Consider the following 13,530-nt stretch of genomic DNA (forward strand, 5'->3'; position numbering starts at 1 on the left):
ATTGTTAGTCTCATTTGGTCAGGCCTTGCCTCACAGAGCAGCCATGGTGTAAGGTTTCTGTCAACATTGCAGTGGAAATGGCAGCTGGCGCCATCTACAGGATTACAAATACATTGCTGTGGGAGTGGAATCCAGTGAGGCTCCTGGGAGTGGGAAACGAGGTGGCGAGGGCACTTAAATGGCAGTTTCCTGAAGGTGGGATGAAGTTCGGAATTATGTTGGTGGGAGGTAAGGGTGGTTTGTGGATAAACAGCAAGGGGAGGCAACATATTTTGAATGTCATGCATACTCATTAAAACACATGGTCAACGTTTTAGTGGCTAGAATTCTCCTGCCCGTACGCCACTGCTGTGAGCAAGAACGGAAAATCTGGTGCTCAGCCAAATCTCCATTCACTGCAATGGGACCAGAGAATTCCAGCTGCGAGCGGGGTCGGAGAATTCAGGCCTGCGTCTTTGCGATTATGTCAGCAGCAAACGAGAAACAAATGCCTTCAGACTGACGGCTGATTAAAGGTGATTATACAGCGGGTCACATTGGCTATCTTGGTGGTTCTGAAGGACTCAAAGTGTTTTGGGCTCAAAACATTAACTCTGTAAATCAATTCTCTCCCCGCAGCTGCTGCCAAGTCGGCTGAGGTTATCCAGCGCTTTCTGTTTTAATTTCAGATCTGCAGTATCCGGTTTTAATTTTAATCTTTCTGAGTGAGTTGGAGCTGCTTTTGTTAGGTCAGGGTAAGACCGAACTGTTGCGTGAGCAAGATGGTGGCTGTCCAGGGAAGTTAGGGCATGGCAGTGCCAGGAAGGAAGGACAGTGGCTGTCCAGGGAGATCAGGGCAGTTCCAGGAAGGGATGGTCAAAAATGCTGCTGATTTTGTGAGATTCACCATCTCTGTAACCTTCCCCAGCCTCAGAATCTGCCCCAGTCTCTATGCGCCTCTAATTCCTGCCATTTGGTAACCTGCGATGTGTATCACTCTCACATTGGTACCTTCAGCTACCCAGGGGCTAAGCTTTGCAATTTCCACCCTAAATCTGTCCACTCCCTCCTCCTTTAAGGCACTTAAAATCTCTCATTGACCAAGCTGTTGGTAACCTATCCTAAAATCTCTGCATGAGGCTCAGTGTTCGAATTTTTCTGGTAATGTTCCTGTGAATGTTTCAATGCTTTAAGGACAGTCTGTAAATCCCTGTTGTTGCTGACGACCCACTGATTCAAAGAAGTTTATTCTCTTTCTCTCTCTCTCTCACAAAGAAACAGGCTGATGTATGCTACAGCCTGTAACAGAGGAAGATATAACCAATAAGCTTTAGATTAGTTAGTCTGAAAATGGCTTTCCACCTAGAATAGATGTAGAATTGTGCTTTATTGATTAACACAAAGATTGGAGGGGAGTAAGTGAATCACACTGTGAAGACAATTTATTCATGTATTCCATGTTAAATAAAACATGAAATATTGTAGTGGAGCAAAACTGAGAGAGGATGATAATGAAAGTGGGCAGATCAGAATAGAAGTGGAGCAGGACAGGCTGTTAATTGAAGAGGGAAAACAAGACAAAAGCGGATTGGAAATGGGAAACAGTTGGACAAGAACTGATAAGAATGGGAGAGAAGCAGAACTGAGATCAGCACAACTCTTAATGCAAATGAAGGAAAGACAGAATCCAGAAACGATGAGCAAAATAAAGTGGCTATATTTTAAAATGAATAAGTTCAGTGTATTTTTATATATGTTAAGCCCATTGACCATAAGATACAGGAGCAGAATTTGGTCATTCAGCCCATTGAGTCTGCTCTGCCATTCAATGATGGCTAATAGGTTTCTCAACCCCATTCTCCCGCCTTTTCCCCTTGATCCCTTTACCAATTAAGAACCTATCTATCTCTGTCTTAAATACACTCAATGACCTGGCCTCCTCCGCCTTCGGTGGCAATGAATTCCACTGATTCACCACCCTCTGATTGAAGAAATTCCTCCTCATCTCAGTTCTAAAGGGTCGTCCCTTTATTCTGAGGCTGTATTGATAATGAAAATGTCCACGTTGTTTATAGTTGATGTGCAAGTTGGTTTGGTTCAGGACTTCGATGGATGACAGCCCAAGTTGTTGTTTTCTCTTGACTTTAGAAAAGATAAAAATTAGATTGAGGAAAACAGTGGAGGAATGGAGGCATCTATAAGAGGCATACAAAGAGAATGGGAAACATACGGCAAGACTTTTCAGATTGGGAGGGGGACGGAAGTCTTGATGGAGAGGACGAGGAGGTGAGGGCGGGGCGGGGCGGGGCGGGGAAGCACCAGTGGGAAGCAGACCTTCGTGAAAAGAGGGCCCTTGAGGGAGGTGTCACCCTCCACTCCCTTCCCAAAGCCTGTGAAAAGTGACCCACGGGCCCCCCCCCCCCCCCCCCCCCGTGGAACATTTCCCGCTCGTCTCAAAATTGAGGCTGGGTGGGAAGTGGTGCTCAAGGGCCTCAACTGGGGCCAAGGGAGGATGAGCTGCTCTTGATCTCGCTTGCACCATATAAAACTGCGGGCAGGTCAGGAAAGACAACAGGAAGGGCACCCATGGAATTTTATTCCCCACTCCCAACTGCGAACCTACTGGCCTGGGGAGGGGGGGGGGGGGGGGTGAAATTCCACACAAAGAGAAGAAAGAAGAGCCACATGGAAAGGAAAGCCTCACCCTAAATAGTTGCATGCAAACTAATACAGAGATCAGGGTGTTAACAACATTTAGAGTGATGGCGAGAGAGAGGGAGAAGGAAACAAAAAGCAGGTAAAAGAATGATAACATAAAGAGACAAAGAATTACAGAGTGATGGGAAGTAAAGAAACTGTGACTGGAAGAGGGAGACAGCAATGATCTGCTGTTGTAATAGATCATTATGAGCATGTTTAACATTTCCGAGGTGAGCTTCAAAAGTTCAGAAGTTTAATTGTATTCTCAAGTTGCGCAAGAGACTTAGAACTGATCAAAGTTCTGTCTATCGGCTAGTACAACAGTTCCCCTTCTGACCTAAGCAGATGCGGAACTAGTGACAATTAAATATTTCTTGATGTCTGTCATAATGCCCATTATCACTTAAAATACAGAAAACATTAAACAAGATAGAAAAATTGGAAAATGATTTCTACTTTGTAAAGGTTAAAGACATTTTTTAGTGTGATCCTGTGCGTGATGGATATCAAAGTATCCAAAAGCATTGGAACATATCTAAGTTATGTTGATTACAGCGCCAGGAACCTGGGTTCGATTCCTGGCTTGGGTCGCTGTCTGTATGAAGTTTGCACATTCTCCCCATGTCTGCGTGGGTTTCCTCCAGGTGCTCCGGTTTCCTCCCACAGTCTGAAAGACATGCTGGTTAGGTGTATTAACCCAAACAGACCCCAGAGTGTGGCGGCCAGGGGAATTTCACAGTAACTTCATTGCAGTGTTAATGTAAGCCTTTTTTAATGACTAATAAATTAACTTTAACTTTACTTTAAACTTTACTATCTTGTGACGTACAATCCGCTGAAGGTCTTTCATGAAGCAGCAATCATCATCGAACTCTGCCCCGCTTGAAATTTTCAATGTCTTGACCATGCTCCACATTTCTGGTTGGGTTTTCCAAACGTGATCTCTTTAGAAATGCAGAGCACACAGTCCCACCAAAACCTCCATTGTAGTGCTGCAGCATTGGAGGAAGACAAGTCTGGCCCCCCTTTTACAACACTAGCTGCCATGTGGTCAGTTTAAATGACCAGTGTGAATGTAAGGAAATGTATGAATGGGTGAGTGGATGAATGAGTGAATGGGTAGTGTGGTTAGGTGGGTGAGGTAAGAAGGTAGGGCAGGTGGATAGGGTGGCAGGTGGATGAGTTGGAAGATGGGTGAGGTGGCAAGTGGATAGGGTGGCGTGTGGGTGAGGTCGCCATTAGTAGGATGGCAGGTGGGTGAAGTGGGTAGGTAGGTCAGGAGGGTTGGTCAGGTCATAAGCTAGTCAGGTGAGGGGGTTAGTGTGGTCAGGAAGGGTAATCACGCCAGTTCGGGAGGGCTAAACTTAAGGCGATGATTGCATTGTCATGGGAAGTCAGGTCATGGGAGTAATCAGAGTACTGGGGGGTTGTCAGGGTGTTGGAGGGTCAGTGTAAGTGTTTGGGGGTTCAGTTGTGCAGCTACCCAGTAATTAGACTAGGAATTTCCGGCTAACTATCCAGGTAAATCACATAGAATGTCCAAGATCTAACTCTGGGTTGGAGGTGTTTTCAGTGGATCCCTGGGAGCAGGGGAATTATTCATCAGAAGTTCAAACTTCTTGGGCAATTCCCACAGAAGTCAGCGTGTCAGGATTTCCATGAGGTCCGATGCGTATCTTGGGTTGTTTGTCCAGTGTCCAACAATCCGGAGATTGGAAAATCTGGGCCAATCTCAGCTGTTTAAAGTGTTTGATACCAAAAGCATGAGATGTTATATATGTGGGTGGGCTACTTCTCCACGTGTTTATTTTTTATTAATGATTTTACAGTTTACCAAGTTCGGGAAGGCAGAGCTAACCAGAGCTAATGTTGCAGGGTGGATTGTGCTTGTTTGGGAAATCCCAACTGAAAGATAAAATTTGAAGGAACAATTTAAAACAATAAATAAAAATCCAAGCAATACAGCATCTGATGGAAACGTTAGCAGTAAAATATTGGTATTGAAAACGTCATTTAAACGCACTGCCAGTAAAGGGAATGCTGCACTTTTTGTTTGATGTATTACAAATCACAATTTCTCCTTGCAGATTCACAGAGTATTTTCCAGAGGAGTGGCAGCTCAACAAGGCACCATCCAGCGAGGAGATTACATCTTATCCATCAATGGAACCTCTGTCATAGGCACTACACATGGAGATGCACTGAAAGCACTTCACCAGGCCCGCTTACCCAAACAGGCCATCATTGTCATCAAAAAAGGAAAGGAAAGGGAAGACAGTTTCTCCAAGCCAGATGTATCAATTCCTAAAGGAAACCCTGCTGGAAGAGATGCTACCACGGAAACAGCAGGAACAGGTAGATATCCATCACACAGCCGGTTATAAGTAACATCGTAACACAAATAAATAACAGCCCTTTGACAACATTTTGACAGCTCCCATGATAATGGCCAAAGACACTGGCCAGTCTGATACTGAGTCATATCTCCGATTTCATTTATATTCTGCATTGAGTAAGCTTACAATGACCCTCACAGTAGTGGTGTGCTACAATTGGTATCAGTGTTCTGGACTGTAGAGGGGAAAGGGCAGTCATGGCTGTCAGTCCTGGCCACTCCAATGTAAAATTCAAGTGAGAACAACATCAGGCTCCACAGTGATGGGATAACCTGCCAATGATCACGATCTAGGTTCCCCCAAGGTGAATGGTTGCTTCGAGTACTGGAAGATGGCCAGCACCCGAGGAACCAAGTGAAAGTGGAGCAGCACAGTGGTCAACGCTGCTGCCTCACAGCGCCAGAGACCCGGGTTCGATTCCCGGCTTGGGTCACTGTCTGTGTGGAGTTTGCACATTCTCCCTGTGTCTGCGTGAGTTTCCTCCGGGTGCTCCGGTTTCCTCCCACAGTCCAAGATGTGTAGGTTAGGTACATTGGTTATGCTAAATTCTCCCCCAGTGTATCCGAATAGGCGTTGGAGTGTGGCAACTAGGGAATTTTCACAGTAACTTCATTGCAGTGTGAATGTAAACCTACTTGTCACTAATAAATAAACTTTACTTTTTACAGTGTTCCATTCAATACAACTTTGTTCCATTCAATACAACTTTGTTCCATTCAGGACAACTTTGACCTTGATGTGTGCAAAATATGAAAGAGGATATTTGGATGAATTCCTCCGGAGGGTTGTTAGTATTATTATCCAGCCCTTGCTCATTTTATACTTACCTACTCGATATCAAATTTGTCCACCTTGCATTGAGTTTTCAGATCCAAATTATTTTTGAAAATGAGAATAGGCCTAACAAAAGGGGGAAAGTCTTGGGGACTCCTGGAACCCTCTAGAAACATGACCGTTTTCCTGTCGTCTTGACTTCTTGCACTAAGGTCTCCAGCACTACGTCAGAGAAACTGGGATCTCTCTCTCTTTAGATTTTTGCTTCATTTGCAGTGCCCTCCTTTCACTCAAAGACTTGGTGATACAGTTCCCATTGTAACCTGTGTGCGCTTATCTTTAAAAGAGGGGCAGACAGGCCCTCAGAATTGCAGGCTAGTTGTACATTGTGCTGGCCATGCTCACTACTGGGTCCCCCTGCTGAGCGTGGTTCAATCATGTTAATGAGCAGGTAGCACAGAGTTTGTGTGCTGCTTGCCTCAACTTGATGGATCACGGAGAAATTGTGCATCATGATTCCCAAACCCAAAAAAGGGCCTAATCCAATTTTTAGTCCACCATAAAGGTTATCAGGATGAATCGGGGATAATCCCTCAAAGTTTAGGAAATTAGTTATGCACGATATTCCACTTCTGAATCTATGTTGGCCGCTATTTACTATGTTAATGCTATACAGATATTCAAATGTACACCTAATAATCAATTGCATTATTTGACGTGGAACTGAATTGAGACTATTAGATCTGTAGTTGCCTATATCTGTTTAATTCCCCCTTTTTGGATGTGGAAACTGTATTCATCTGTTTTCAGCAGTAGGGAAATTTATTTACATGTTGCAGCTTTAGACAGCACTAAGCAGACTTGTTGATTCCTCAGGGGATTTCAGAGCTGAGAGTTTTAGATGACCCCAGGTTTAAAGGGCAGAATGTGGGAGGTCAGGCAGGAGAGCACTGGAATAGTTGAATCTGGAGATAATAAAGGCATGAATGAGCGTATCACCAGAATATGAGTTGTCACAGGCAAAGCTGAATGATGTTACTGGGGGCAAGAATAAAATGAAGTGTCACCTTACCAAGTTAAAGTTGCATTTGTCTTAGTTTTTCCAGGCATGAATGTGGACCTCGTAGGGGCCATCACCGTAGAGCTGCTGAAGACATCTGCTGGCCTAGGATTCAGCCTGGATGGTGGGAAAGCTTCAATTCATGGAGACAGACCCCTGTATATTAAGAGAATATTTCAAGGTAAGTATTTCTACTCAGAATGTAACATCGAAAGGAAGCTTTCCTTTGCAGAATCCTTATGTCCTCTTCACAAGATATTTTCCTACTTATCTTTGTGTCATCAGCAAATTTAACAACGATTCATTTGGTCCCTTCATTCATGTCATTGATATAAATTGTAAATAGTTGAGACCCGAGTACTTGATCCCTATAGCACTCCATTTGTCACATTTTACCAACCTGAAAAAGACTCAGTAATCCCTACTCGCTGTGTCCTGTTAGCTAACCAATTCTCCATCCATGCTGATATGCTAACCCCCTACATTATGATCTCTTATAAGTAACCTTTAATGTGGCACTGTGTTAAGTGCTTTCTGCAAATCTTAAGTACTGTACATTCACAGGCCTCCCTTTATCCACATTGCTTATTTTCTCAAAGAACTCCAATAAAATAGTAAAACATAATTTCCCTGTCAGAAAACCATGTTGACCCTGCCTGCTTGAATTAAGAGTTCCTATGGGCCCTGCTATAACCCCCTCACTAATAGATTCCAGCAATTTCCCTATGACAATATTAAACTAACTGTCCTGTAGTTTCCTGCTTTCTGTCTCCCTTCTTTAGTGAATCGAGGATTCACATTCACCATTTCCCAATCTGATGGGACCTTTCCAGAATCTAAGGAATTTTGGAAAATTAAAACCAATGCATCTAGTATCTCAGCAGCCAATTCTTTCAAGGCCTTTGGATGAAGTCCATCAGGACTTGGAACTTGTCAACGTCTAGGGTTAATCATTTTCTCTTGCCCTGGTGATTGTAATTAGTTTCTGTTCCTCTCCCCTCCTTCACCTCTTGATTTACAGTTATTTCTGGGATGTTATTTGTATCTCTACAGTAACGAGAGATACAAAATAAAGTTAAAAGTTAAAGTTTATTTATTAGTCATAAGTAAGGCTTACATTAACACTGCAATGAAGTTACTGTGAAATTCCCCTAGTCGCCACACTCCGGCGCCTGTTCGGGTCAATGCACCTAACCAGCACGTCTTTCAGAATGTGGGAGGAAACCAGAGCACCCGGAGGAAACCCACACAGACACGGGGAGAACATACAAACTCCATACAGACAGTGACCCAAGCTGGGAATCAAACCCGGGTCCCTGGCGCTGTGAGGCAGCAGTGCTAACCACTGTGCCACTGTGCTGCCCCAACTGTTCAATCTATTGGCTATTTCCTTATTTTCCATTATTAGTTCCCCATTCTTACTCTCTAGAGGACCAGAGGACTTTATTTACTATTTTCCTCTTTAAATACTTGTAGAAACTCTTACTCTGTTTTTATATTTCTAGTGAGTTTTCTCTCAAACTCTAATTTCTCCCTCCTTTTTAATCTTTAGTCATTCTTTGCTGTTCTTTATTTTCTGTCCAATCCTCTGACCTACCACTCATCTTTGCAGAATTATATGCTTTTTCATTTAATTTGACACTACCTTTAACTTCTTTAGTAAACCATGGATGGTGTGTCCTTGCCTCGGAGTCTGTCTTCCTCACTGTAATGTATCTTTTCCGAGTATTCTGAACCACTGCATCTCTACTGACAAATCCCTCAATCTAATATTCCGCAATCAATGACCACAATGAGATTAAGCAGTAGCCCTTTGTGTGCAGTTTTACATGATTCTATATGTCCCCATTTTCCCAACTCCTCTTCACCAATATTCCAGTCACATTTAAGCAAGTCCTCTATTGCAGGTCAAATCTTTCTGAAAAGCTCTGAATGACATGGGTTGGTCTTATAATTATTTAAATTAGCTGATGTCCAGCAAGGTTAGACTTCAAATGAAACATAAAAGTCCAGTGAGAATGACGTGCACCTGGTATATCAACAATTCCTGCTAGTTTTGTGACATTTTTGAGGAAGAAAGCTTATTTATTTATGAGTCACGAGTAGACTTACATTAACACTGCAATGAAGTCACTGTGAAAATCCCCTAGTCGCCACAGTCCAGCCCCTGTTCAGGTCAATGCACCTAACCTTCACGTCTTTCAAACTGTGGGAGGAAACCGGAGCACCTGGAGGAAACCCATGCAGACATGGGGAGAACATGCAAACTCCATACAGAGAGTGACCCAAGCCGGGAATGGAACCCGGGTCCCTGGCGCTGTGAGGCAGCAGTCCTAACCTCTCTGCCACCATGCCACCCCACAGAGTTTTAATGAGATTTTGTGACACAGTGGTCACTGACATCTGGGTGGACTGCTGAGAAATCCATGGGATCTATCTTGGTTGCATCTGCCATTTAACATGCACTGTGGGTGGGACCACTGTTTGCCTGTTAATTCATATTTACCTCATGTTAATTCTGAACATTAGAGTATAAGATAGATATTGGTAAATTGTTTTACCTTCCTGACTTTGTGTAGTAAAATTTATTTTGTTTGTTTAAATCTTGTGGCTTTATTCTCCTGGTAGGTGACTGAGGTTTCAAACCTTGTCTATATAAAAAAGTTACGGGTCCTTAACCGGATCGTAACACATCATTAATATGTTATTAGGAAGGTGAAAATGCCAGTGGTTCAATAGCACTGGCAGCAAAATGTTTCAACAGCTGGTCAAATGAGCATGGCTGCAAATTATTCAGAACCTGCCTTTTTTTCAAGGGGTGTTGCAGTGTTAATGTCAGCCAACTTAAAAACTTGTGCATTGCCAATCCAGGCACTAGATGGAGCTCTTCTCCATCCCATGGTCAAAGCCTTCGCTTTCCAACAAAAGAATTGCAATTTGAAATAAGTTTTTTTTCCTTGGGTTGGAGGGTGCATTTTCTTTCATGGTTATATTTATGGGACATTAAGCCTATTGCTGCCTCACTACTCCAATCAGGATTCCACCACCACTGCTGCGGCAGCCACTGCCCACTCCTGTCCCATCTGTCAGATGTAAGTGGTGGCGGGAGCTCCCCAGTGAAGTTTTATTTTATCTTCCCCACTGGTCACCACTTTCTGAGGCCCTCAATGGAATTGGTACCAATGGGCCTCAGAGAATGCTGCTAATAACCAAGAAATCTCCACCCTGCCCCCCGCCCCCCCCAACCCCCCAGGAGAAGGGACCCAGTAACATCTGCCCACTCAATTCCACCCCCACCAATTTCCTGTTGAAAATGCTGATCTCGGCCTTCAGTGTTTCTGCTCAGCCGAGCACTTCTGCCCCTTCTAGATTTGTCACCGGATCTTCCGATGATACAGTGGAATCCCTGGTGTTCTTCTCCTGGTAGGATTCCATTTGGGAATCCTTGTGGAAATCTGTTGATCATTTAAAGAACCCAGACCAGGGAAAATGGGGCATTGGCTTGATACACAAGGGAGCACTGTGGTCCTGCTCGACTGCAGTCCCACCCTAAAGAGAATTCATGCTCCCACTTAATGTCTGGTTTCAACACAACGATCAGAATCAGAGGACTGTCAAGACACAGATTGACTCTGAAGGAAAGTTGAGTCTTATCACATGGGGGGGGGACTTTTTTAGGAGTGCGATATATCAAAATAACTTACATTTTTAAGTCAAACTCTTTGAGGATTTGGGAAGATTTGCACATCAGTATTGTCGTCTAATCATGTCAACGCATGGCATGTAATTCGTAGAATCGTAGAATCCCTGTAGTGCAAAAGGAGGCCATTCAGCCCATCATGCCTGCACTGACTCTCCGACAGGGCATCTTACCCAGGCCCACCATCTGTCCCATTCCCTTAACCCCGCTAATCCCCCTAACCTACACATCTTTGGAGACTAAGAGGCAATTTATCATGGCCAATCCACCTAACCTGCACTTCTTTGGACTGTGGGAGGAAACTGAAGCACCTGGACGAAACCCACGCAGACATGGGGAGAACGTGCAAACTCCACACAGACAGACACCAAAGGCTGGAATCAAACCTGGTGCTGTGAGGCAGCAGTGCTGACCACTGTGCCACACTAATTGTGAAATTGGTACTGTGTTACTCCCTTTAATATCATCATACAGGGCTTTTGTTCCTGTTCTGGCTGCCTCCCTCTGTAGCAGAAAGGCTAATGCCAATTAAAAATAAACCGATGTTAAACAGGGCCATTCCGCCTTTCAAGTCTTTCACTAGAACTGAACTGCATGGCATTGTTCACGTTATATTTTACCTGTTGTAACCCGCAGGTGGAGCTTCTGAGCAGTGTGGAATGATTGAAGTTGGGGACGAATTGCTCGCAATCAATGGCAGGTTCTTGCAAGGCCTCATGCACTACGATGCTTGGAACATCATCAAAGCTGTTCCCGAAGGTCCTGTCCAGTTAGTGATTCGGAAAATTAAAACAGTTTAACGACTGAGATTTCATCGGAGCACAAACATGCCAAAGTGAAGTGGTAACCCGGGGCGTTGTTGGCAAGTTTTGCAAACCCCAAGAAAATTACCTCTGCCAAAAATCTGTCTTGAAAAGATGAGAATTGGGAAAGTAACAAAGCGAATTGTGAATCTTCCGGATCGAATCAGAGGCCTTTTCATTGCAGTAAATCTGTTTTACAAGCAAAGGTTAGAGAAAAAAATATCAAATTTTTCAAATTCGTTGTATTCCAGAGCAGACAATGGAGTTCAAATGATGTTCAAATAATCCAACACTAAGGACTTTTTCTTTGGTAAACTCAGCACTGATGCTTGCACAAGTCTATTATGATGCTTAAGGATCTCCAAATCAAGCTACTAAGTAACTGATTGCCTGAAATAAAGTGTATACTCTCTCACTAGAGAATTATCCAATTCTATACAATTTAGATGCACAATAGTAAGAATCCAGAGCTTAAGAGGCCTCCAGTTATGCACAGAGTTTGCCTAGCTGAAGTGAAGCAATTTACCAACAGAGCACTGGAACTCTTTCTGTGAAATATTCAACCAGGGCTATCCTATCAATCGGGATATTGATATATGGAATTACCTGAAGCAAAGGAGGAAAAATTGCAATCTATGTGGGAGGTTCCATCCTTCCAGATCCCAGACTGGCTGCTCAATCACCAACAGTCTCCTGGAATACTGCAGAGTGGCTCGGCTGATGTGTCAGAGAACCGATTCTGCCCCAGGCAGTTGAATTGGTTCCAATTTTGCATTGCAGGCACATTACCTTTGAGGCCTCTCAACCCCAGCGTGATTCTGCTTCCTTCCCCACACACCTGAAGGATAGTCGTCACCGGTTGGTTTCGAAACGTCAGCCACGTACAAGTTTGAGCCGTTGTTACGCAGGCAGCAGGTACCGGGAAGTACGAAGGAGCAAGATTCCACCACCACTTTGACCATAGCATGGCACACACCATTCCCCAGAGCACTGTGATTCCACCAGCTGGAAGTGTGAAGCTTACAGGAGCCGCTTGCCTCTCTGCAACCCATTTGTCCTCAACTATTGAGAGAAACAAACCTTGGAGCATACGTTCATCCATCGGGAAAGATTACAACTTCCAGCAACAAGTCATTCCAATTCTCAGGGTTTCCTCATTATTGTCTGTGTGTGTAAAGAAAGCATCATGTATTGGTAGTAATTATCTGGATCTATTCTCAAATAGTATTAATACCCCCTCCCTCCATCTTTATTAAAATCAGCTGTTAGGTGTCTGAATTTCAGAACAGTGGGTCAGTTTTCCTCTTTAAGGCCCTAGCATAAGAACTCAGTGAGATGGAAGCAAACTGCCATGCCAGACACACTCAATCTTCCAGCTATTGATTCTAAAGGTAGTACATCAGCTTGTGCCCAGTGAATGTGATCAGTGATTGGCCCTGCTGCGATCATAGAAATCATAGAAACCCTACAGTGCAGAAAGAGGCCATTCGGCCCATCGAGTCTGCACCGACCACAATCCCACCCAGGCCCTACCCCCATATCCCTACACATTTATCCGCTAATCCCTCTAACCTACACATCTCAGGACACTAAGGGACAATTTTAGCATGGCCAATCAACCTAACCCGCACATCTTTGGACTGTGGGAGGAAACCCACGCAGACATGCGGAGAATGTGCAAACTCCACACAGACAGTGACCCAAGCCGGGAATCGAACCCAGGTCCCTGGAGCCGTGAAGCAGCAGTGCTAACCACTGTGCTACCGTGCCGCCCACCCATGCCTGGGTGCTGAGGAGAAGAACCTGCTCCTGTGTCTGTCAGGAGAAAAGGCTGTACTTCCTTAGCACAGGGCCATGAACAATGAGGTCCCAATTGCTCATCACTGCAATCAGGCTAAATGTACCACATTGTTCATCCTGCAGTTTTCAAATCCGGGCTTGAGAGGCTTCATTGATGAAAGGGTGTTCCCTGCGTTTCCCTGACTCTTTCTTCAAACTGGCTAATCACAGAGTGACATCATGGACTGGAGTCTGGCTGCTGAGGCGAGTAACTCGAGTCGGGAAATTTCCCGACTTGCCAGACCCGCCTCAGTAAAACATACTCCGAAACACACGCAC

General features: G+C 44.3%; 1 protein-coding gene across 3 annotated transcripts in view; it reads left to right on the forward strand.

Moving 5' to 3' along the window:
• pdzd2 (PDZ domain containing 2) overlaps positions 1 to 12,859 on the forward strand; it is a 486,622-nt gene extending 473,763 nt beyond the window's left edge. For 2 of the 3 annotated variants that reach the window (XM_078221659.1, XM_078221668.1), the window contains 3 exons: positions 4,767 to 5,034; positions 6,947 to 7,090; positions 11,246 to 12,859. In XM_078221659.1, the coding sequence (XP_078077785.1) occupies positions 4,767 to 5,034; positions 6,947 to 7,090; positions 11,246 to 11,409 (576 nt within the window). In that variant the 3' untranslated portion in view covers positions 11,410 to 12,859. The remainder of the gene's footprint in view (positions 1 to 4,766; positions 5,035 to 6,946; positions 7,091 to 11,245) is intronic. The other variant, XM_078221651.1, reaches the window with a different exon arrangement.
• The last annotated feature ends 671 nt before the right edge of the window (positions 12,860 to 13,530 follow it).

The sequence above is a fragment of the Mustelus asterias genome, chromosome 1 (assembly GCF_964213995.1).
Source record: "Mustelus asterias chromosome 1, sMusAst1.hap1.1, whole genome shotgun sequence".
In the NCBI taxonomy this organism is placed as follows: domain Eukaryota; kingdom Metazoa; phylum Chordata; class Chondrichthyes; order Carcharhiniformes; family Triakidae; genus Mustelus; species Mustelus asterias.